General features: G+C 46.6%; 1 protein-coding gene across 3 annotated transcripts in view; it reads right to left on the minus strand.

The window, feature by feature from the left end:
• Nucleotides 1–26202, minus strand: part of Dock5 (dedicator of cytokinesis 5) — a 178946-nt gene that overhangs the window by 92459 nt on the left and 60285 nt on the right. For all 3 annotated transcript variants that reach the window (XR_012908002.1, XM_075950267.1, XM_075950268.1), the window contains exons 3-5: nt 19280–19320; nt 14811–14866; nt 12577–12673 (exon numbers count right to left, since the gene is read on the minus strand). Coding sequence is in view for 2 of the 3 variants with exons in the window: in XM_075950267.1 (XP_075806382.1) it covers nt 12577–12673; nt 14811–14866; nt 19280–19320 (194 nt within the window). In the remaining variant the exon portion in view is untranslated. The remainder of the gene's footprint in view (nt 1–12576; nt 12674–14810; nt 14867–19279; nt 19321–26202) is intronic.

Here is a 26202-nt window from a genome sequence, read left to right on the forward strand (position 1 = left end):
GACCAAGTCCCTTCCTCCATTGAAAATCCTTTAGGCATTCCCACCAGGGATAAGAGGGTACACTGTAAGTCCTTTTGTGGCCGGCCTGGACAACATTCCCACCTATATTTTGTATCATTTACACCTCAGTATCTCTGCTTCCTTCATGCATGGTGGTCATTTCTTCCAAATGTTCCGGAATCTGTCAAAATTTCCTCCACCTGTAACCACACTGCCTTTCTTTCCAAACCTCTTTTGAGTGTCCATGTTCATATGTGGGGTTGTCCATGCACACGTGTGTGTGTGTGTGTGTGTGTGTGTGTGTGTGTGTGTGTGTGTTTGTGTGTGTGCAGGCAGGATCAACAGCAGGGCACTTCCTCATTCACACTTCACCTTATTATTATTGTTCTGAGACAGACTCTCTCATTAAACCAGGAACTCGGTGATTTAGGTAGAATAAGTCCCAGGGATCTGCTGGTCTCTACCTCCCCAACTCTGGGATTAATCCTGTTTGCCATCAAGGCCCAGTTTTGATGTAAACGTTGTGGAGCCAAAATCAGATCCCCTGCTTGTATGGCAGGTGCTTCATCTACTGAGCCAGCAGGGCTCCCCAGCCCCACCAGCTGCCTAATTCTGACAGCAGTCTCAACTGAGAAGTCTTAGCCGATGAGTTAGCCATGCCTTCCTCTGATTGGAATTTATAACCCATGCCAGTACTCAGAGTCCTGGAAGACTGTGCCCTGGCTGGCTCTCTCCCTGGACAGGAATCACTCCTTTTGTGTCTGTATCTGCAAAGTACATAGAAGGAAGAGAAATAACAAATAACAAGGGGAGAAATAACTAATTTCGGAGATATGGAATATTGGAAAAGATAACTTCAAATTTTATGTATGTATTCATTATTATTATTATTATTTGCTTTTTCAAGACAGGGTTCTTCTGTAGCTTTGGAGCCTGTCCTGGAACTTTTATAGTTCCAGACTGGCCTTGAACTCACAGAGCTCCACCTGCCTCTGCCTCCCAAGTGCTGGGATTAAAGGCGTGCGCCATCACCACCCGGCTTCAATTTTTTATTTTTAAAAATAAAAATTGCCCCAGAAAATGGACATTGAACTCACTAAACTGAGCTAAAGCAAACTTGCAACCAAATAACGTTTGTATCTCAATAATTTCAAGAGTCAAATACTTGGTGTCTGAACCACCACCATCTGAGTTCTATCTAAATGGTCGACTGGATCATTATGTACTCTAAGAAACCATCAGTCAGTGAGAATGAACTGGAAACAAAGGTTCTGCCCTGGAAAATCCAGCATTATTGAGGGGAAGAAAAATAATAAATAGGCAAGCATATGCAAGTATGTATCATATACTAAGTTATTTTTTTTCCCTGGCAACACTGGAATTGAATTTGGAGGCTCACAGATGCTAAACAAGTACTCTTACCAATGAGTTATAACCTCAGTACTTATTGTTGTAACCTGCTGGCCTGGCCTGTCACCTGGGTATCCTGTCCCTTTAAGAGACAAGTCCCGCCTACTCCCAACCTCCCTCCCCTTTCCACTGTCTCACCTCTCCTCTTCAGTCCTCTCTCTCCTCTTCCCCTCCCCTCTTCTTCTGGAGAGGCAGCTTCTACCTTTCTTTTCTCTCCCCCTTCCCTTCTCCCTCCATAACCCATTAAATAAACTCTATACCCAAGCTCTTTCTGCATGGCATATCTATCTGTCTGTCTCCTGCTGAGGCCTCAGACCGCTCACCAGGGGACCCACTAGGCCTCCTGTGACTGGCTGCTGCCTCTCCTGGGAGTCCCCCACCACCTCTTTATAAATAACGCTTATATTATTATATCTATATATACAAAATAATCTCAGATTATGAAGAGTACAAGGAAAAAAATTTTAAAAATTTTAAAATGAACAAATTGGGTGTATACACCTTTAATTTTGGAACTTGGGAGGTGTGTCTGTGAGTTCAGAGCCAGCCTCTACTACATAGTGAGCCCCGGGCCAATTAGGGTACACAGAGAGACCCTGTCTCAAACATAAAATACAAATGCTGGAAGGGCCCCCTCAGACAGTCAGGAAAAGCACACCATATTCAACACACATCAATTACAAACCACTCGCTACTTATGGACTATGATGCTGGTGGTTTCTTGTTTGTCGGTAAAAGCCGTGATGCTGTTATATGACTGTGCAGTTCTAAAGCTAATTTATAACTGACCCGTCATGTGTCAACCACAAAAAGAGCTCAGTACTCCATGTCTAAGCCGTTACAACCTAGGTTCTACCTGAATGGTTGTCTGGACCACGATACAGAGAAGATAAGCCATGTAAACAATGCACGGGGGGGGGGATGGAGAGTGGGTGAGCGGGCATTCTAATGGCTGCCACTATTTCTCTCCTATTGGTGTTCTCTAACAACCCCAGGAACAGATTCTCAGACATAAACATCAACCAGAACAGAGCTGGAAACACCCAAGGTATTTCTGACCAAAGCATAAATCTGTAGGGAAGAGGCCTGGCCTTCAAGGTGTGGCAGGGAGAAGCAAAGATGAGATTAGTAACTTTTGATAAAAACTCTGCAAATCCAAAGTTCATGGGGGCACAAAGGGGGAAGAGGAGATGGAGGAGGAGGTGCCCAGTTATCTGTGATCTCCAGGAGCTTTATTTACACTGTGGATCTTCGCAATTCAAAAGGCAGTTCCTGTTTGGAACCAGGAAGGTGTTTACATCTTCCTACATCCTCCTGAGCTGCCCTTAGAAAGCACAGGGAGATATGTAAAGGTCTTGTCTTCAGTCAGCAGAGGTAAAAACCTCTGCCTTTTCAGTTCAGTTCTGCACAAAATGTTCCCATTCCATTGTCTCACAATCTGGGGTGGGGTGGGCTAGGGGGGATTTAGCCTACAGACTATGCCTTTCACAACTGTTAGATGGAAAGGGAATTTTTTTTTCCTTTCCTGTGACTCCTCCACTCCTTTAGTGTCTTCTAGTTGTAATTAAGACATTAATTTCCATACTCTGAGAAAGAACGGGTTCCAGGGGCCTGGGAATCCTCGGCATGATGGGGTGTTTTGTCTGGAGCACATGCTCACAAGTCCTCAGTCTCAATTATATCAGACATATCCGTGGCAATTTAATTATTGCCTGTCCATATCAGGCTTGTGTGCCAAGTCCTTCCCCTCAAAGAAGGATGAAGATGGCCATTCTTCTCCCACTCACTGTGCCAAATTCATTTTCAATAGACAAGCTGAAACAGGCCAGAGGGAGTGAGTTCCCCCACTTTCTTCAAGGAGAAGGGCTTTGCCCCAACTACTCAGAGCTAAGTAGTTTGCATCCTAGAAGCCGCTCATGCATTTTTTTTTGGGGGGGGGATATGTAAGGGCAGAAGAGGAAGATCCCATGCTCCCAAGTAGGATGAGTATGTCATATTCGTCTGTCTCTCCCGTTGTCCTCTGCTGGGATTTGGCTATGGCTTGTCCTCCCCAAGGGCTCCTATGCAGAGCCATGATGGGGGTGGTTGACTTTCTGAGTGGCCAGGTAGGAGGTCATTTAACCACAGGGGGTGCTGCTGAGTGGGAGGGGTTAAAGCTAGCCTCCTGGACTAAGTTAGTTCTTTTTTTTTTTAAGTCAATTTATTCTTTGGTAATTTCATACATAGATACAGTACATCTTAAGCCTATCTTCTCCCCAGCCCCCTCCCCATCTTCATGCATTTTCCTGTGTTGTAAGCCACTGAGTCCAGTTAACTTAGCTTGCTGGAATACGGAGCAATGAATGTGGTTGGCTCGATCTTGTGCAGGCCTTAGGTGGATAACTACAGCCGCTGGGAGTTCCTGAAGGTAACATGGGCAGCACGGATGTGACCATGCTGCACCCAGAAGATGGCATTTCAGAGCCCTCCTCTCCTTCCTTCTTAGATTCTTTTTTTTTTTTTACGAGACAAGGTTTCTCTGTAGCTTTGGTGCCTGCCCCGGAACTAGCTCTTGTAGACCAGGCTGGCCTCAAACTCCCAGAGATCCGCCTGCCTCTGCCTCCCGAGTGCACGGATTAAAGGCGTGCGACACCACCGCCCGGAGCGCCGGGCTCTTAGATTCTTTCTGCCCCCTTTCACAGGATGCTGTTCTCTGAGTCTTGGTGACAACCATGCGTGAGAGACAGAGAGACAGGGACAGAGAGAGACAGAGACAGAGAGACGGGTAGGGGAGGTGATGTAGTACAGATGTCTCCTTTAGGCTGGACTCTCAATGGCCTACTTCTACAGTTCCTAGACTGGTAACTGGTCACAGAGTTGTTTCCTCTCAGTTCTTGGACCAGTGAGGAGTCTACTAACTGCTGACCTCAGCAGAAGGTAGCTCTTTGGCTAAGGTGAGATCAGTATATTCACTCTTGAAAAAGCTGTTAGGAAAGACTGCAGACCTGGGCTCGGAATGGCTCCTGTGAGTTCTTGCCCTGTACACAGTCCTATCACGAAACAACCTTCTGTGAGATGAAGGGCAACAGGGATGATGGATACAGTCCCTGATCCTGAACGTTCATTCAGCTTCCAATACTGGGAGCCAAGTAAACCTGTTCTCTTTATGCAGTACCTGGACTCTGGGGGTTTGCGCTATCAGCAGCAGAAGGACTAACAGGCCCTCCTTCCTGGCCTCTGGTTCCTACATCCTACCCAACCCAAGCCTGCCCTCTCCAGAGCCTCTCCTCCATCTTTGGTCCTCTCCAGGTTTGCCTTTTCACATGACGTAATCTCTTTGATCCTTCCTGCAAAGGTCAGCACGACCCTGGGATCTGGTAGGAACTCGGGAACAAATCTGATGGCTTAAACTCTTAAGAGTCTGGTTTCGATTTGAGTGAGGAACCATCACCGCACATAACACACCCCAGATACTGTTTTCTACCAGACAATACAGACACCCCTCTATCTCACTTGGTGTATTTTTCTAAGCCAGATGTTTGTCCTCTTTCCTTCTTTGTTAGAATTTCTGGAGGGAAAGACCAAGGCACAAGAACAGATAGCTCTGCCTCCCATGGTGACAGGAACGCAGAAGTCACTCGGGAGTCACTCCAGTTTTACAGAAATCTGGAGGCTGTTCAGGCCACGACGTTGACTTATTAGGTGTCAGGACCCCTATTCTGCTCGCCTCCTCTCCTTCCTCTTCCATGGGGTTTTATGATTTAGAAGGAAAAGTGCCCGAGGGAGCATATGGAGACTTGGCTTCTATTTCTAATTCTATCATTAACTTGTTATGTGACTTTGGGCAAAGTTCCCTGCCCAGAGACATCTTCCAGGCTAAGACAGAGCTCACCTCCATGTATCCTCCTACCTAACAGCTTCCTGATTGGCTGCTTCTGACCGTTTCTCTTCTTTGCCCTCCCCTGCACACACTGGGTAGGAATTAACAAATGCTTTCCAAGGACAGAGCTTTACGATAATCTCAAGAAGCCCTTCCCATGTAGCTGTTAACTCCGGGCTGCAGACTGAGTGCCAGCTGAAGTATCCAGCCATGCAGCCTACCCATCCTTACTTCCTCTCCCGGCCCCGGAAAAACTTGGCCTGCCAGGCAAAGGTTTGATTATTTTTTTTAAAGAAAACGTTCCAGCATTTCCACGTCACGTTTTGTTTCCTGCCAAAGCTACGTGGAGGCAGAGCTTGTAATTAATTCTCAGATCACGTGTTCTGCCTGAGGATGAAACCAGTTTCAACAGGAGACCAAAGGGAGACCAGTTAAACTGTACTTCAGTCTGTGTTGCCAATCACCAATGACTGACAGAGGCAGGCCTTCATCTACCTGGAAATAAAACCATGGGTGTGACAGGAAAAAAGGGTGACTCAGTATGCCCTGCGTGTTCCTGACCCCCACCTCTCTTTTCCAAAGTCCCCCAGAACTATAGCAGGCACAAGATTTTATTTTGGAAGTGAAGTGAAGAGAGATGGATCCTTCTTAGGAATACAGGTTAACAACTAAACTCCCTGATTCCACAGCATGTATTAACTACTCTTAATGCCAGGCTCTTTCCCTTCAGGAAGAAGAACAGACCCCAGCTCCAAAACTTACAGAAAGAACAGCCTGCCTCAAAAAAAAACCTCACTGGGCTCCTTCTCCAGTGGGAAGAGGGGAGAGCCCCTGGGCTGCACCCAGTGATAAGCAGGTGTCACAGGCTTCCCAAACAGTCCTGTATTTGAAAACACCTGTCTCACTGTTACCCCAGTACAGTCTGGTTTGGGAATTTCCAAGAGAGGAAACAGCATCCTGTGACTCGGGATGTACGACTGTTTATATTCAAGTCTGGGGCTGGGCAGATGGCTCAGCACGCTTAGCTCTTGTAGAGGGTCCTGATTTGGTTCCCAGCATCCATATCAAGAGTTCAACAACCATCCGTGACTCCAGCTCTGGGTGGATCCAAAGCCATTGGCTTCTGCAGGCACCCAAATTTACACACATACACAGACACGTTAGCACACACATACACACAGAAACAACTTTAAGAGAAAAACTGGTCCCGTGTTGTGATTACATACATACCTATAACCCCAGCACTCCTGGGGTTGAGGCAGGAGGATGGAGAGTTTGAGACTTCCCTGGGGTACAAAACTAACTGGTAAGTTATACCTATCTGGCAAGTGAGGTCTCATACAGCTGCAATCATATCTAAGTCAGGGCAGCGTGCCTGTCCGCATGGCAGGGGGACTTGCACGGAAGCTGGGAAGCTGGGAAGAAGTGCCACTGGAAAGCAAAAGGTCAGAGATCCCCGGCTGTATCTCACAGCTGGGGAACACCAATCTCCTGAGGCAGGAGAGGAGAATACATGGAAAGTGCAAATTCAAGTAACACCACAGCTGAAAGGGAGCCAGCCACGGTCTGGGCTCTGTCCCTTGGGCCCCATCGTGGAAGATGAAGCAATGGCCACAGCTGGGTAGGCAGACAAATTCTAGTGTTCTCTGGGCAAGTGCTGTAGTATGATGGAAATGTTCAAGATTCTTGGCGCTTTGGAGAAGCAGCATGCCAGGTGCTATCATGGAAGGCCCATGGAAAACTCACTGAAGTCTCAGTGCATGATCAAGACGCACAGACTACCTAATTCCAATTGCAGGAGAAGAGAACCCAGGGGGTCAAGGACTGTGCTTAGGCTGCAGGATAGGCTACCAGCCTCCCGAATCTATGTTCTTTCTGTTAAAGGGTTGTTTGTTTTCTGTGACTATTATCAGCTTTGTGGATTTTTCTGAATATAAAAATACATACTCTAGCTGGTGGTGGTGGTGCATGCCTTTAATCTTAGCACTTGGGAGGGAAAGGCAGGCAGATCTCTGTGAGTTCCAGGATAGCTAGGACTGTTAAACAGAGAAAGAAACCCTGTCTCAAAAAACCAAAACCAAACAAACAACAAACAAACATAACAACAAAAAAATAAACCCCCCAAAACAAAAACAAAACCATACCCAGAAAGGGAGGGAGCCCTCTGAGAACTGCTTGCTCTGTCCAGCCCCAGTGTCTTCTGTCTTGGCTCATCACCAGGTGACCTCACCGATCAAGACATTTCCTCCTTTCCTGATCAAGCCCTGGAAACACCCAGTGACTGGTCCAACCAAGGGGCAGTTCTGCAGGCAGAGCTTACCAAGAACGGCTGTGAGCATGCGCTCTGCATTCTGGACTTAGCTGTGCCTCCTGGACTTGAACCTCAACCAAGAAGCCTTACTATCTACAGCAGATGGAAATCCAGTCTGCTCCCACTGCTCAAGGCCACTCTGCCCAAGATGATTACGAGAGAAAGGCAGCGGCCTTGGATAAGTGTGGTACACAGAGAACGGCTCCTGCATTCCTGGCAGCCACAGCGGGGTGAGAGGGAAAGTTCTGAGTCAGGATTGTCTGGTGGGAGGGCCATCGACTGTGGCCGCTGCTTCCAACAGTACTAACCAGCACAGGTTTGCACTGGTGGAGTCCAAGACCACCACAGGTGGGAAGATACTGCTACAGTCCCCTTTTGTGCTTTCCCAGGTTTGAGAAGCTAGGATATGAAGGTACAGACTCAGAAAGGGAACGAGGTTCTGCATCGCTTTTACAAGGTGTCAAGATCCTGCAGAACTTTGGGGGACTCTGAATGACTTGATTCAGATCACAGAACTAGCTAGGACAGGGCATGCAGGGGAAAACCCGTTTGGCAGGGAGGTTTGGCTTCTATAATTTGTTTCCTCCCCATAGCATAAGGTCGACACCTCCCAGGAAGGACAGTTGAAAGGAAATCAGTAACATACTCTCAGGAGAAAAGAGGGACCATATGAGGGAGGGTCTTGGGGACAAACAGCCTTCCTCTTGCCACTCTGGGTAAAGGGTCCCATATCTTCAATATGGACGTCTCTCCTCCCCATTGTGAGGTATTTCTGATGACTACACTCTTTATAATTGCTAATACCAGGAGACAAACATCCTTCCTTTCTGGACTAATCCAGCGTTCTCATGGCTGGGATTTACCTGGTTAGCAGGCTTTATTTCTCCCTCTAGAAAACACTGAATCAACACTGTACACTTCCAGTGAGATCAGACAGAAGTGAGCAAAACCAGGAAGCAGCACATTTAGGGAGAGAGTTTGTGGGGGGCAGCCTAGAGGTGGTTAACAATGGCACTCAGAAGGCCAGATTCAAAGTTCATGGAAGGAATTCGTGCAGATGTAGCCCTGGTGGTAGTGCCCTTGCCTAACATGCACAGAGCCTTGGGTTCAATCCCCAGAACCACAGACGAAAAATCTAATCTATGGGAGGAAATCCATGGGAGTATTAATGTCACACAGTGTATGAACGTATGCTGGCGAGGACCATGTTTAGCTCACATAGAAGAAAGGAGCACGTGAGCACAATCCAAAAACAAAATGCTAAAATTTATGCAGGGAGGAGAGACTTGGAAACTAGATAATAGAGGACCCCACCACCCCCTTTTAATACTTCCCAGGGAAACAGGGTATTTGAGGTTTGCTACTCTAACATGAGAAAGAAAATCAGAAATTCTGCCTGAGGTGAACTGTCAATGCCCTGGGGAAGGGGGTGGAGGGGGCGGGTGATTAATACCAAACTCACTACATGGGACTACTCCTTAGTGAATAAGCAGTTAGCGGGAACACAACCAGACCGGGTCCCAGACAATAACTAAGCACCGCCCACCGTCCACGCCTTTCCCAGCCAATCAGTAGCAGCTACAAGTCATTTGAAGGTTATCTTGTCAGATTTCTAAGATCTAAGGGGAAACGGTGTGCTGGCCTCTGAGAGGGAATTAAAAATAAAATCAATTAATTCACTAGGCTTTGTTCTTAAAACTCAATTCTGCTAAAAAAAAAAAAGAGAGAAAGAAAGAAAGAAAAGAAAAAAAACCCACAATTCAATTGTGCTACTAAATGGGTAGGGGGCTCATGAAGGAAATGTCAAAAGTGCTTATCAGCTCACCCCCTGGAACTGCTGGGGGCATCCACAGGACAGGCACACTGGTCCTATTTCCTCAGTCTTACTTATTTCTCTCCCTCCATCCCCTCCCCCGACTCTTTGTGTGCATCTATCTGTCTGCCTGTGAATGGAAACCAGTGTCTCATGCACGGCAGGCAAGCACTCTCCTACTGAGCTACACTCCCAGCCCTATTTCTCAGTTCTTTTCCCCCAGAAACCTGACTGGATAACTTGTAGATATACAGAGGCCATGGTGAAGAAAATGAGCAACAAAGTCGTCTACTAGAGAGGGAAAAGGTCTTTTTATTCATGGCACAAGCAACAATAACAAAAACTCCTTCCACAGTACAGGAGGAGTACCCCTTATTTGAAATGACTTGAAATGCTTGGGATGAGAAGTTTCGTTTTTCTGGCTTTTAAAGAAACATTTACGTAGACCTGATGAGGTCTCTTCGGGTTGGCATTTAAGTCTAAATATGAAATTTGTTTATGCTTCATCTCTGCCTTCTACAACAGCCTCAACATAACTTAACGTGGCCTCAAGATAATTTCTGTACAGATAGAAAGCGTCACACATGAGGTCAGGAGCAGGACAGACTTTTCCACATGTGTTATCACGCATGTGCTGAAATGATTTGGAATCTTGAGCATTTTGGATGCTTGAGTTTTAGATTCGGAATGCCTCTGGTTTGCCTGTGATACAGTTGGAGTCGTGTGCTGAATGACCGGCCTCCAGTGTAGCGATGTTAAGAAGTGGGAGGGGGATCCTGAGGAGTGGAGATTAATGAAAGGGCATTGAGAGCTCCAACCTCATTAGGTATTTCAAGAGAGTTCTCCAACAATGAAGCGACCCTCCGTGTTCTGCTCTCTTGTCATGCCATGTGAGTGTTCCTTCATACAAGCTACCGCTACTGTGATACCATCGACATCAAGGTTCCCGCCAGAGTTGAACTGGCTCCTCTTAACCGGCTCTTGAGCCTCCAGGACTATGGTGTAAAGCTGTCTCTTTTCTTCATAAGTTGTCCTCCCCTCAGGTATTAAATTACAGCATCGGAACACAGACAGTGCAGAATACTCAGCCTGTACTTACCCAATACATTCCGCCACTCGACCATTTCCAGAGAGAACATTAATAAACAAGCCCATGTCTGTGCAATTTCCTACCCATCAACCCTCTCTATCCACCACTACCTAATCAATTAACTAGAAGCAGAGTGCTTTCAATGTAAGTAGAAGGTGATCAATGGAGGCCACAGGGATGACAGCCGTATCCTTTCCCTCCCAGAGTGAATGATTTAGGGGCTCAGAGTTAGAGCTCCCATCAACTACATCTGAAGAGATCAAAAGATCACCTTCAATACTGGCATAACGCCCCAAGGGCCAGAGCATGCATTCAGCAGTAAGTGTTTGGGTGGTCCAGAAGGGAGCATTACGGACGAGTTTGTTTAGAAGATGCATTTTGACAAAGAGAGGACACAAACGAGGCTTTGAAGCTTGGGGAGGGAGAGAAATACCATGTGTTTTCCCCACAAAGGGCTGGTGATTTCTAAGGCTATGCTTTATCCTGGAATACACAGCCCTTGAACGGCATGAAATCCTGTGTGAACTCTTAGGATGGGCGCTGGAATGAGGTTTGGTTGCTGCTTTCATATGCAAGAACAAGATTGGGGCTATTGCTGTAGCTTAGCCAGACTGTCCACACAAAGAAATGAATGACTCCCGGGTCCAGCTATATAGCCTATAGTCACATGTCTAGTCAGAAAATATATTACTCACCATGTGACTTCCTAGTCACCCCACAGAAGCCTGAAGGCTCCTACACAGGCGAGACCCACTGGTGCTCACCTGTCTCCAGAGAAGAAACATTAGAAAAGGGTCTGTGGGTTCCAGTGTCAAGGAAAGAGTGTTTAGACTGGAGACGCATCCACCATGCTGCAAGGAACTTCGAGTGTCTTGTGAGCTTGAGAAATAGGCATTTTTATTCTGATGATGTTAAATACTGGCAGTCCCAGGCCCTAGAAATGCTGGGAGTCCCATTACAGGACAGGCGTGTTTAAAGAAGCGATGCTCAGTTTAGAGCAGAGCTAAGGAGTTGGTGTGACAATGGCTTTCTTGGCAGAGAACAGTACACGGTGAGACATACAGTCTGCACATGGGTCTTCCGGCCTCTCTCCCTCTTCACATGACGTCACAGGAATCCCATCACGAGCCTCCACATTCGTGTTCTTATAGCCTCCTAACCACCTTCCAAGTCTTCTCTTCTAAGCACTACAATTGGATTGAATTTCCACCCTTGGAAGATTCTCCTTCCTAATTCTATGTATGGAGCAACTCAGAGAAGTTGGCTCTCTCCTTCCATCATGTGGGTCCAGAGGATCCAACCAAGGTTGTCAGGCTGGGATGCCAGTGCCTTTACTTGATGAGCCATGTCTCGGTCCTAGCCTTCATCTTCTCAATGCCTCACAGTGGAGTAAACTCTAACATGAACTTCAGAAACGGCAGGTTACATTTAAACCACAAAGTCCCAGTTGTAAACACACATGAAACTCATGATTATTGCCACACAGAGGATGTTGCTGTGCCTATGTGATTTCCCATTGAATTAGCATCTTGTATTAGCATTCGGAGGTCCAAACAGTGTGGGGGGAGAGAATACTGACTGAAGCGAGCCTGATTTCAGCTTACCCTATATGTGGTTTCGAGTCTGCAAGAGCTATTGGTCATGGTTTTAATGCCTCCCTCAGCAGGCTGAGCACTGTGCTGTTGATAAAATGTCTATTTATTGGCATATATGGAGATGCTAACATCAAGTGCCTTGGGTTCCTGCTAGACTATTAGCAGATATAACTGCATCTTCTTTCATAGCAGTGTGGTGAGAGATCGTGGTTTGAGGCACCCAAGTAGACCTTGGCAAGTGTTTACAATTATAGCTTCCTATTACTTTCACAACCAGCAAGAGTGAATTAAGGATCACACCCACTTCCCTCTATAATCCCATTAGCGTTGGCCCAGCTCTGGGGAAATGAGAGTCAGCTGCCTTCCAGCATCGTGGGCTCCAGGGAAGGCTCACCCTTGCTCAATGGAGAAGATGGCTCTGCAGTCCAACAGCCAGACTGAGGGTCCAGAAATGGCACCTAAGATCATCACCCAAGGGGAGCCCCAGGGGAAGCTTACCACATAGAGCTTGCGCCAGATGACAGCCCATTCTCGTAGAGTATTCGTGAGTTCCTGAACCAGTGGCAACTCCCCAGGAATCACCGTCTCATGCTGCCTACAAGGAACCAAAGAGATATACGCTTGACTGCACATGATAGGAGCCGCCTCTCCCGACCAACACACTCTTGACAATCAAAGCCAGGAATGTGGCTGCTGTGGTTTGAAATAAACCGATCTGCCTCTGAAGGGGTGTATAGTTTGGAGAACTTGAACCTGGGTAAATAAGGGCAAAAAAAAAAAAAAAAAGAACTGAGACCAGCATAGTCTATATGCATGGCACAGGCGAAGCCTAGACTCTACTTCCCCAAGTTTATGCTCTGAAAGTGCCGATGACTAAGCCTTGTAATTAGCTGCTTCCATCGGGCAGCTGTTCCGTTTTGTAGAGAGGTACATGGCATGTGATCTCACCCAAAGACCTGCTTGCAAGGACTGATCCATGCCCTCCTTCCAGAAAGGACTGGGTTTTCTTGTCCTCTGCTGCTTCCCAACATGGGAAATGGAGACAAATCAACATCCTCACTCACAGTAAGCTTAACTGCATTTATTCAATAAATGGTCCCTGGTGCTCCTACAATTATCAACAGGAGAAAGACAGCAAGGACATGCAAGCACACAGAGAAGAGCAGCAGGACCACCATGAGAACATGCAAACATGGGAGACAGCTGAGCATGAATTCCAGATGGAGAAAGGCAATGTATTAGGGCACATGTGGCTCATGATACACCTCTTACACGCTAACTCTGGAAAGTTGCAGGTGGTCCCCGACTTAGGAGAGTCTGATTTTGCAACTCTAAGATGGCTGGGAAGTGTACATGCGCAGACACTGGCTTTCTGTTTCTGGCCCAGTGCCGAACATGTTACATGAGGGACGTGCTACTCTCTACTACAACAGGCTTTGGGTTAGGTGATTTTGCCCAACTGTCAGCTCCTGTACACTGGGGGTGGCTGGGCTAAGCTATGTTTCCTAGGTTAGGCAAAATAAATGCATATCTTGTTGTCCTTTTTATTAGCATATATTAATGGTATAAAATGGTGGACTTTCCTATGATGCCCGCTGATGATGTTTGCTTGTTTGTTTGTTTGCTTGCTTGCTTTTAGAGATAGGATCTCTCTGTGTACCTCTGGCTGTCCTGGAACTAGCTCTGTAGATCAGGCTGGCTTTGAACTCACAGAGATCTTCCTGCCTCTGCCTCGCGAGTGCTGGGATTAAAGGCGTGTGCCACCACTGCCCAGCTCTGCTTGTGATTTTTTTTAACCCCAGTGGGTTTTAAGGATGCAACCACATCTCAAGTCCAGGAGCATCTGTATCTGCTGAATGAGTAACACAGTTAACTGGGCATCGCGCCTATGACCTGGCAGATCCAGGTAGAACAGGGCTCCTACTTTGCCTTCACAAGTGACACTGGGAGGCTGTCCAAGAACGGTCCACTGGGAAGAGGAGTCCTCTAGGAGGCAGAGAAGAAGAGTTCCCGGTGCTGGTTCTGCTGTAGAGAACCTATGGGAACTTGAGCATGTCTCTTTCTCTTGTCTTGTAATGTGGGTGCTGGGCTTTGGACTTCTCAATAATGTTCATCTAGCTTAGAGGTTCCGGGACTCGGACAGCCTCCCTGGCACCAGCCACGGACTCAAGTTTTAACTTTCTTAATTCTCTCTTCCTACTTTGGATGTCCTGCTTTCCTTGGCTGCCACAGGGTCAGTCCTTTGTAGGACAAATGACCTCACCAAGAAACAAATACTCCAAGCTGAGTGGATCTTAACCACAGCACGCTCCCATACACTGCTTCCCTAGGATCTCACTGAAAGACCACCACAGCACTTTCCTCCAGGAAGCTGTGAAAATTCTGTGTACTGCCATCTAAGTGAAGTATTCAAGGTTCAGAGTTGAGGCAGACAGACAGATGTCCCTCCTTCCCAGATGTTCACACGGACTCACATGCACATACCCAGCGAGCAGTCAGTGAGAACTCCAAGAGGAAGTGGGAGGCCCTCAGAGTTCATCACTGCTGTCTTGACTGTTCTGGGGACGGGTACCCGGAGGGGGACAAGTATAGAAAGAGAAGCCAAAATGAGGAACTCTATGAGAAAGTAAAACCAACAAGCGAAGGAGGACATCAATGGGACTAGGACATTCTTTCACGACCATCTTACATCTTCATCCCTTTGCAGTGGTCCTTCCTGGACCAGAACTTACCCTCCATCTTCCACGGTTGCCTCTTTCAAATGGATGTATGTTTCGGGGAAAATACCCTACAGAAAGAGAACTCCAGTTATACAGCCATTAAAAACAATCTCAAAGTCAAGAGCATAAACACTGCGGGGAGAGCTATGACCACCTTGACAAAAGGAAATTCCCAAGCGAGTTTGCAGGGCATCGCTTATGACGACCGCCTATATCTCAACCACATTTCAAGGAAGGATAGAAATGCTGAAATGGTAGAAATGAAGATTTGGGCTCAGGATGCATAAGATGTTTTGAAAATAAAGAGCCAAAAATGCCCCACCAGCTCAGAGATCCAGCAACGGCAAGGAGCGTAATACTGAGAACCTAGAATCTATACAAAGCTAACATGCCACGGTGCGTCCATTAAAGGGCCTCTCATCATGAGCGAAGTGGAGCCGGCAACATTTTAGTAGCTTCCTACAACGATTCCTGTCAGCACTTTCATTGAAGACCAACTGCAAATCATCAGTCACCTGATCGCAGCCTCCAACTGTTCTCCTTTTGTAACCCCAAGAGGCATTTCTATATCAGTATTATGACATCGCCCACTGGCAAAAATTTAAAAAGTCCCAAGGGAAGGGCATCAAACCACTGGGTGGGAACCCCTGGGTGGGAATCAGAGAGCCACACCAAAGATCTCTCAGTAGGAAAGAACTTTCCATGGCGTTCTCTTGAATACCGAAGCTTATGTCTTGCTGTGCAATGCTCTTAAGATGCCACATGGAGAAGGAGCCACTGAGCCTTGCTTAAGAATGGTTCACACGGCAGAGAAGATGAGCGAGCTGGCATCATGGCTCAGCTCCTCCCAGCCTTGCTCAAGAGAGGGCTGGCATGATCTCTGGGGACAGTAAATGTCAGAGATTGCTGACCACACAGGTGGTGGTGGAGATAACCCACAGGTCCTATGAACTGTGTTAAAAGGTGCATGCACCCCATAATCTTAAATAGGACAAGAAACCAGGGAACTTTGACAGCGGTTGCTTTTGCAGCCAGTTTCATGTACTGTCTTTGTCTATACAATGTTCTCTCTCTTTTCATCCTTCTCCAATAAAACGGGAAATGGCCAGAACACGAGGGGCTAAGCTGGTCTCAGCCATGACACAGGTCCTCAGAACTATAAACAAATGATGAATCTGAGACACCGATGGCGACCGTGGCAGATGATCTACACAGGTGTGCAGGATAAAAGCGTGGCTCCCCAGAGTCCATTCCTCTTGTGATTCCGCCGCTCTGCTGTCTTGCAGCAGTACTGCGTCATGGTGGCACTTGGCCATCCAATTTACAATCATCTGGTTTCTCTGGTAAGGCCAGAGCCAACCTGGGTGTTGAATTTCTGGTGTCTCTCAGCTCTGCCTTTCTTTTCTCAATGTAACCTACTCACTTGAACACATTCCAGCTAGTGATTTTCTCTATGTTATCCCGACCGCACACCCACCATCCTGCCAAGATTAATGACTAATGTCTTCAAGGCTCGAGCTTTGAGTCTTCCTCATTCTGCAAAGCCAAGCTTCCTTTTGCCATCATTCCAAATGGCTAGTTTGGCTTATGAACGACACCAATAATTGCCATGATGAGAATTGTCCTTTCAAATAGCTCTTCCCCTGAGACAGGAAAAGGGACCAGCATAGGAGGGGATTTCTATCAGGCTGCATCTCCCGATGAAGGGGTGTCACACTCAGCAAAATTCAAGACTGAGGTCTTTAATTCCATCTTTGTTTCTTGGATCTCCACAAAGAAGGAAATTTCAGTTTAGTTAAAAAAAAAATGAATGTCCAGTCATTGTGCCAAATTCTGTTCATGTTTTTCTTTATCAAAGGACAGAGGAGCTCTAACTGAAATAGTTTTCTCCCAAAGGTGAAGCTCTTAAGCTTCCAGGTTTTAAAGAACCCTTTAATTAAGAACAAGAACAACAAAAACCCAGCACAACCCTCAGCTGTTACCTGGACCATCTAGTATTTGAGTCAGACCAGAGGGCACCACTAGCCAGATAGATGCAGACATATCAGGAAAGCACAGAATGCCTTAGAAACCAAGGTCTTCTATGCTGGAACAAATCCCTGTGTAGGGTAAAGGTCTGTAACCTTGTTTTAACACTACGTACTAGGTTTGATTGCATTGTGATTGTAGTGGTTGGGCTGAGATCAAACCAGGGCCTCATGCACACTAGGCCGGTGTCGGCAAGTCACGTAATTTGGACACAGGGCACCAATAAGTCATTCAGGCGTGCCTCAGTCTCCTAAGTAGCTGGGACAACAGGAGCGCATGCCCAGGCCCAGCTGTTCTTGATAGTTCATACGTTTTGTCTGAGAAGTTTCTGTACACCTTTTTGCATATTAAAATAACAAAAAGGAAAAGGAAAAGACCGAGCATTAACTAACCCGGGTATTCTTTGTCTTTCACAAAATTGAGGCAAAAAGTTGTTAACTTGTGCAGGTCTGGGGGTGGCCACAGGACTCGGGTGGAGGTCAGAGGGCAACTTTCAGGAGCTGGCTCTCTCTCCTCCTACTGTGAGACTCCGGGAGGGAACTCAGGTTACTGGGTCTGCTGGGCCATCTTGCCAGCCAAGTGTGAACTCGTAACTGCCTTCTGAAAACTCACCTCCCGCAGCTGTGAGTAAAAGTATCGGCTAACAGGGCCAAAGCCAGACACAGCAGGAGGGTGTGTGCCAGGCATCAGCTTCCCAACGGCCTTCAATCTAGTTCGATCATACCCCTCATCATGCCAGCACGTCTGGCTACCACACTGGTCTCTGCTGGGACACTGGGGATGCTGAAGTCAGCCAGAGAAGCGGAAACAGCTCAGCTGGAAACAGTATGTGACACAGGACGCTGACTGTGGGCATGGCAGGGACAAGTGGACTCACATCAGGGGGACTCGGCACCCGCGGGGACGGCAAATGTTCCTTTTTCTGTTCGATCACGAAAACAAAGTGAATAAAGTGTGTGTGTGTGTGCGCGCGCACGTGTGTGTGTGTGTGTGTGTGTGTGTGTGTGTGTGTGTGTGTGTACACAAGTGTACAAACACTAAGACTGAAGAGTCATCAACTCAGCCACGCTTGCCTTTGGGTTTCTGTGACTTCTACCTAGCAGGCAGGCGGCTTCTGAAATTTGAGGGTTTCACAAGCCAGCCTGCATGGGACCACATCTGGCCTGTAGTGTGGTCAAAGAATAAGAATTTTTCTACCCTTTCTGCCCTGATGAATTCATTTTTTTTCACCCTCTGCTATTGGCCCATGAGCTAACTGTGAAATAATAAAGCCCTATCAACTCTGTCCTTTCAAAAGAAAGTGCTGGCGCGTTACCCTGCCCCAGCAAGCAACATCAAAGGAAAAGTGCTGATGGGGTCTAAAGCGAATCCAGGAACGTGTTAACATAGCTACTGGCCTTTCTTCAGTTTGATGATGAGCTGCCCTGACAACCGGGAAAGCAAGCCATCTAGGCCAGAGTTTCTCAGACTCCGCCTGAATTGTGAGAAACACATGTACAGTCCCGCACTAAACAAAAATACAATAAAAAGCACGAACCACAGAAACATTAATACCTGAGCTGAATGTGTCATAAGTGTCTCTTTCGCTCAGCCTCGTTTTGGCTCCCATGCAGCACAATTAATAAAAACTCAGAGACAGCAATTGGAGTTCAACCTGAAGGTCAGAAAAGCAAACGGCCAAGGAACTAGAGAAGTCTTACCTCTACTACCAAGGCTGGGCGACTGTAAACTAAGCCGACTTAACCTCTCTCTCCTCCCATTTTATATTCCCTCTAGTGCTGGGATTAAAGTCGTGTGACTCCCTAGGACTGGGATTAAAGGGGTGAGTCACCACCACCTTGATTTCTTTTCTGCACTGATCTTACGCAGCCCACGGTGGCCTTGGACTCAAAGAGCTACACCTGCCTCTGCCTCCCAAATCCTGGGATTAAAGGTGTGTGTCACCATTACCTGACCTCTAGTGGCTTTAGCTTTGCCTCAGGCAAGATTTATTTATCAAAATACAAACAATATCCCACTACACTGCCGTGTTGGTTACGCTTTACTAAAATGACTCCATGGTACTCCATGGGCCTCACAGACTGAAAGCCCTACTCTTGTTTGACGGAATGATTCGGGCGTCAGGCAGTGTCAGTTCTGGCAGGGTACGTAAAGGATGCGCGGAGAAGTGGGTCCTGCCCGTTCCTCCCTGGCAGAGGTTCCCAGGGCATTATCACTGTCCTGTTGCTTTATTGGACTTCAAGGGTAGACAGCAGGGAGTCTGGGGCCTTGAATCCGCTCCCGGGAAATACATCCGTGGAACTTACGCTATTCCTCCTGAGCACCGGGGCCAAAGTCTTTGTCTCCAGACCAAAGGAAAAGAGCTCTGGAGATAGCAGACAAAGGGATCGCATAGCACAATAGAGAACTGGCGGACAGACAAAGGAACTAAGAAACGGAACCCAGTGCCGTACCTTTTTGGATTTGTTCTGGAGAGCGTAGCCTCTGAACCAGCCTGGGGAAAGGAGGGGAGGGGAGAAAACAAAGCAGGTTATGTTTTCCGGGAGAACGAAAGGACATCAGCAATAAATGTTCACATGCTTTAACAATAATCCTGAGGTGGAACCCCAAAGGTCAGTTCCTATGAAGCCACAGACCAGCAGCTCTCAACCTGTGGGTTGTGACCCCTTTGGGGGTCAAAGGACCCTTTCACAGGGGTTGCCTAAGAAAACACAGATATTAACATTACGATTCATAACAGAGGCACAAGTACAGTTGTGAAGTAGCAACGGAAATAACCTTATGGTTGGGAGTCCCCGCAGCATGAGGAACTGTATTAAAATGTCTCAGTGTTAGGAAAGTTGAGACCCACTGCCTTGGACTATGAACCACTCCGCTGCTTACACAGTAAAGATCTATCTTGTAGCCATATTCTCTAACCACAAGACTTAAAATTTGTACACAGGGGGCTAAAGAGATGACTCAGTAGTTAAGAGCACCTGCTCTGAGCTTCCCAAGTGTTGAGATGACAAGAATATGCCATATCCCATGCCAGGCTTTAATTCCTTTGCAAAATTCCATTAAGGTATCTACAGAGAGACATTTTCCCATGTATCAATGAATACACAACTTTAGGTGCCCATAAACAAGTATTTTATATCAAAAAATGACTGAACACATGGTTTTTCTTATAGCCACACCCATCAAAGGCATCCAGCTGCTCACCCCTCATCTTGCCCCACTGTGAATGGTATTATGTGTAAGTAGATGCAATCTATAGTTAGAACTGCAGGTACCTGCCAGTAGGCCTCTACAACTGTCTCAGAAGAACCCTGCGGAAGACTGGAAGAAGGGGAAGAAGGATTGTAGGAGCCAGAGAGGCTGAGGACACCAGGAGAACACGGCTCACAGAATCAACTAAGCAGGACTCATGGGCCCAGAGACGGAATTAACCATCATGGAGCCTATATGAGCTAGGTCCTCTGCATACATGCTACGATATTCAGATCGGGGTTTTTATAGGACTCCTAACACGGGGAACGGGGGTGTCTCTGGCTCTTTTGCCTGCTCTCGGCACCCTTTTCTCCTACCGCAATGCCTCGCCCAGCCCTGGCGTGAGGGTGTGTGCCTAGTTTCACTGCATCTTGTTATGCTGTGCTCGGATGACATCCCTGGAAGGCCTGCTCTTTTCTGAAGGGAAATGGAGGAGCAGTGGGTGGGAGGGGTTGAAGGAAAGAGAGGGTGCGATCAGGATGTACTGCATGAACAAAGAATAAAAACAAACAGACAAACACAAGATACCAACCAGAAAATAGTCTCATAATTTGTGTTTTTATGAGTTACAAGTAGAAAACTGACTTTACCTCTTTGGTTACAGACTGAATAACATCTTCGCAAATTTGAAATTTTCAGTGAAACTAAAAAATTTAAAGGATTTACTATGTGTTGCAGAGGGCGTGGGAGTAGGACTTTGCTATGGAATTATAGTCCGCTACATGGTTGAGAAAAAGATCCCCCCAAAGAAACACCAGCCTCAACTCAGGAAGCCCATGTGCGGGCAATCAGGTGAGGCCAGAATACATGGAACATTCCTCCAGCGACTCAACAGTCTATGCCCCTCCACGCTTCTGCTGAGACATGAGAACAGTTTTGCATGAGTGGCTGGCTTCAGCATCACCCGGGAGGGATCAAAGGTAGAGTTGGATGTCATGTTAAGAGTAATTGAGGCAGTTGTCACTTTTCAAGTCATACAAAACTAAGACATCATAATATAGACGTGGACCCTCTTATCCAGAAGAAGGCATCTGCATGCCCGTAAATGGTGCTTGACACAGCCATTCGTCACAAAGTTCTGTTTCCCAAACATGTCCTCTTGGAAGGGGGGGCGGTATTTCCACACAACCCTTCTAGTTTACCTCTAGGATCATGGTGTGTACATAACTGTTAGGAAAAAGCATGAGATTATCATTCTGGACTTGTCAAAGTGAACAGTCATTTTCCTTGGCAGCGAGTACTGTGAACACCTGATGGACATCTGCGAGCTGGGTTGCATTCTTACTGTCAGAACTATTAAGAAGGCAACCACTAATGATTGCGAATAATTCCCACGGCTCTGCTCACAGGTGTTTGCTATTCCTAGACCATACAGCTGGGTTGCAATACAAACAAGAACACAGTTTCCCCATTAATCTCAATATTTGGTGTGCAACGCTCATAGTTCAACAGTTTTCCGTCAGGCTTCGGGACACATGGTGATGCAAAGAGGCAGTGGGCAGCGTGTCAGGAAGAGGTCGGCAGTCAGCAGAAAACGGAGTACGGAACGGAAGGGATGCTCCGAAGTTATCACAGAATTACAACAGGAAAGGTGGGGGACCAGGCAGGCCAGAGGGTGAGGCTTAGCTCCATTTTAGTGAAAGGAGTCTCCAAAAATAAGTTCCAGCCACCATGTCAAGATGGGCTGCACTTCTGGGGTAAGAAGTCATCTTCAGCTTCTTGGGAACTGTCCCCAATCCAGGATAAAAGTATCTCTTTTCATTTGAAACTATCAAAGTTTTCTAATGCAATAGGCAAATTCACTCTATCTACCTCGATATAATCATCACCAGTCAAGAATCTACCATCTGGGAGGAGGGTTGAAGGGGAGGGGAGAGGAAGGAAGGGGAACAGAGAAAAATGTAAAGCTCAATAAAAATCAATAAAAAAAAATTAAAAAAGATTCTACCATCTGCCTGCTTCATTCACCTGTCCAGGGGCCACTCGTGTGAGTGACTGCATTTTCTGTCTTCCACCTACCAGCTCTCCACCCCTACCCTACCTCATTCTCCTCCCCCTGCGGTAGTTTAACAGATACTAAGCTGAGCTGTGGAGAGCATGTGTTGGTTCTCACGTAGGTTACATGAATGAGCTAAGAACAGAGAACTAAGATGCCGAGCTCAGAGAAGGCAACGTGCAGTGCCTGGGGATGTAGGGGTTAGATTAGATAAGGTGATCAAAGGCAGATCAGTCTGAGAAAATAAAAGGAACTAGACAGGAAAACGACTAGGAAAGAAACTTCCAGATCAGGGAGAAGGATACAGGCAAGAAATCTGTCCAAAGCCAGGAAGAGTTCAAGGCGAGAGAAGGAAATGGGAAGGAGGCCCTATGAGGGTGAGAGAGGAGTGTGTCTCCTTTCTGGACACCCCTTAGACCCGCCAGGGAAATTTATAAAATACGGAAGCCTGGGCTGCCTCCCCAAAGGATCTTTTCTAATCAAGCCCAGACTGAGAGCTTCTCACAGGATCCTTGGTGACATTACCGCGTGTCACCCCAGGCCAAACTGTCACGTACTGTGTGGAATCTGAGATGCAGCCTAAGTCAAACAGTAAGCATTGGAGAGGAAGAGGGTGTTTAAACACAGCACATCTTGTGTAGTTGCTGGGTGGTTTTCTCTTTCGGCTCTTTGCTCTTTGAGGGCCCACTGCCCTGCTCCCAAATCAATCATATGGAGGTTTATTCATAATTACAACTGCCCGGCCTTAGCTAGGCTTGTTTCTTGCCAGCTTTTCTTAACTTATCCTTTGCCTCTGGAATTTTATCTTTCTCTATTTCTGTATACCTTTCATTACTTCTTACTCCTTGGCTGGCTGTGTAGCTGGGTGGCTGACCCTTTGCTTTCTCCTCCTCCTTTCTCTCCCTGATCTTTTTTTTGTAGATTTCTCCTTCTACTTATTCTCTCTTCCTGCCAGCCCCGCCTATCTTTTCTCCTGCCTAGCTAGTGGCTGGTCAGCTCTTTATTACGCCAATCGAGTGTTTTAGATAGGCAAGTAACACAGCTTCACAGAGTTAAACAAATGTAACATGAAAGAATGCAACACATCTTTGCAACATTAAAAAAATACTCCACAGCATAAACAAATGTAACACATCTTAAATTAATACTCTGCAACAGTCTTGTGCTTTAAAAAAATGCATTCTGGCTGCTGTAGAGAGCAGACATGGGAGGTGAGAAACAGTAGAAACAGGGAGAAGAATGGTGGGCGCGTTGAAAATGGAAGCGATGAGAAGACTGAAGACAGATTTAGAAGCAGCTTGAGTTGCTCATGGCTTCACTAGCAATGGGCAAGAACAGAGAAAGAAAGAGTACTTGGCTCTTGAGTTAACGTAAACGGCACATAGTGTTACCCTATGGTATAGGAACATTTAGAGTAGGAAAGGTTTGGAGAATGGCAGAAGGAATAGGCAGCGAACCCTGACCCTTGGGCTTCCCTCCCTGAACAACTGAGTCCTCCAGCAATGACATGGAACATAGCACATATGCACTGGGGGAGAAGGGATCAGAGGGGTCAGGCTGGCATGGCAGCCCAGGGCCCAAGAAGAATCATAATGATAATCATCACTTAATAGCTGACCATGTTAATGGGAGGGAAACACTCTGCCAAACACCAGGAGTATCAAGCAAAGGTCAGCCACAAAGAATCAAGATAAAAGGGAGTAGCTCTAGAACAGAAATGTGGCCAGGACACAGCCTCTTCCCACTAGAGACACACAGGCATAATAATCCAAAGAAAGCGTTAGAAATGAGTAGACAGTCAAAGTCAGATATACACAGACTTGGTGAGGCAGATAGGAGGGCTAAGTTGTAATCTTCTAGAGTAAATAAAATGGAAAAGCCAACTCTTAATTGGATAAAAGACTAGGAAGAGTTCAGGGGGAACTAAAACCCCTCAGAAATGAGGAGACGTTAGAAGGAACTGCTGTCTTGCACTCTGGACTAGCAAAAAGAACCAGGGATCGCAGGATGGCTCCATGTTTAGGTGAAGGCACCTGCAACAAGCCTCATGACCTCACTTCAATTTCTAGAACGCAGATGATGGAAGGAGAGAACAGACTCCTGCATTGCAGCCTCTTACCTTGCACATGTGTGCTGGGGTACATGCATGCTCACACACAGATGCAGGCAGACAGGCAGGCATGGATGCACACAAAAGGAAGGAAGAAAGGAAGGAAGGGAAGAAAGAAGGAAGGAAGGAAGGAAGGAGGGAGGGAGGGAAGAAAGGAAGGAAGGAAGGAAGGAAAGAAGGAAGGAAGGAAGGAAGGAAGGAAGGAAGGAAGGAAGGAAGGAAGGAAGGAAGGAAGGAAGGCAGGCAAGGGGGAGGGAGGAAGGAAGGAAGGCACTAACAAACATTATTTAAAACATTTTAAACTCTTACAGTTAATGTATCTTTACAACTGGTACAATTTACAAAGGAGAAAAAAAAAACCTGACGAATCCTGGCAAGCCAGGCAAAGGCCAAATCAAAACAATAGATAGCAAGTCTATTGTTTGAGTGTGGAGTTGACTAAAAGCAGCAATGACGGAATGGGGGGTTTGTCACAGGACGGAGTGGTGGTGTGAATGAGAATGGCCCCCAGAGATCATGGGTTTGAATGTTTGGTTCCCAGTTGGATGGTTAGGGAAAGACTATTATTCCTTCTGATTACTAATCCTAATCCAGCGGTTCTCAACCTGTGGGTCGAGACCCTTTGGCAAACCTGACCCCAGAAATACTTACATTATGATACGTAACAGTAGCAAAACTACAGTTATGAAGTGGCTATGGAAAGAATCTTATGGTTGGGGAGTCACTACAAAATGAGGAACTGAATTAAAGGGTCACAGCAATAGGAAGGTTAAGATTATGGGGTATAGTCTTGGAGGAAGTATGTCACTGGGAGTAAGCTATCAGGTTTCAAAATCCTACACAGGGCCCAGTCCCCAACCCCTCCCGCCTTCAACCCTCCCCCATTTCCAACACCCCCCTCCCCAACTACCTGTTGCCATACTCCCTGCCATGATGCTCAGGGACTCACCAACTGAAACTATAAGCAAATCCCCAATTCAGTGTGTTTCGTTTGTTTTTTTTTAATAAGTTGCCTTGGCCATGGTGGCTCATTACAGCAAGAGAACAGTAACTATGACAAATAGATGAATTCTGGCTGTATTTCATGATGATATACACTGGCCAGAACTCACTGAATTACGTATTCAGTAAAGTGGCTTTTATGTAATCATGTTGTTCATTTAAAAAGACACAATTGGATATCACCACACACACACGAGACTGGTATGGTCAAAGAGACTGTGCACACGACTAGCACGGACTAGGAGTAACTGGACCTTTGTGCTCGTTGGTTTTTCGTCAACCTTACACTAACTTAGACATATCTGAAAAGAGAGGAAAATGTCCCCATAAGATTGGACTGTGGGCAAGGCCATGTGATGTTTTCATGAGGGAGGGCTCAGTTCACTGTGGGTGGTGCCACCCCTGGTCAAGAAGTCCTGAGTTGTGTAAGAAAACAGGTTGAGTAAGCCACGAGGAGCAAGCCAGTAAGGAGTGTTCCTCTGTGACCTCTTTATCAGTTCCTGCTTTCCAGGTTCCTGCCTTGAGTTCCTGCTCTGGCTTTCTTCTAGGATAGACTGGGATGCGGAAACAGAAGATGAAATAAAGCCTTTCCTCCCCAAGTTGATGTGGGATTCCCTTCTGTATGCTGTGAATATCACTGGTTAATAATGAAACTGGCTTGGCTTGATAGGGTAGAAACAGAGCTAGGCGGGGAAAACTAAACAGAACACTGGGAGAAAGAAGGCAGAGTCAGGAGAGAAGCCACGGAGCTGCCACCAGAGACAGACATGCTGAAACCTTGAACACTGGAAACGGGTTAATACTAGATGTAAGAGCTAGCTAGCAATACACTTAAGTGATTGGCCAAGCAGTGATTTAAATAATATAGTTTCTGTGTGGTTATTTCAGGAGTCTGGGTGGCCAGGAAAACAAACAAGTGGCTTCCTACTACACCAAGTTGCTTTAGGTCATGGAGTTTTATCACAGCAATACAAACCCCAAATACGACAATTCTCTCTTACCAGGCTGGTAGTGTC

This window comes from Microtus pennsylvanicus, chromosome 15, assembly GCF_037038515.1.
Source record: "Microtus pennsylvanicus isolate mMicPen1 chromosome 15, mMicPen1.hap1, whole genome shotgun sequence".
NCBI lineage: Eukaryota > Metazoa > Chordata > Mammalia > Rodentia > Cricetidae > Microtus > Microtus pennsylvanicus.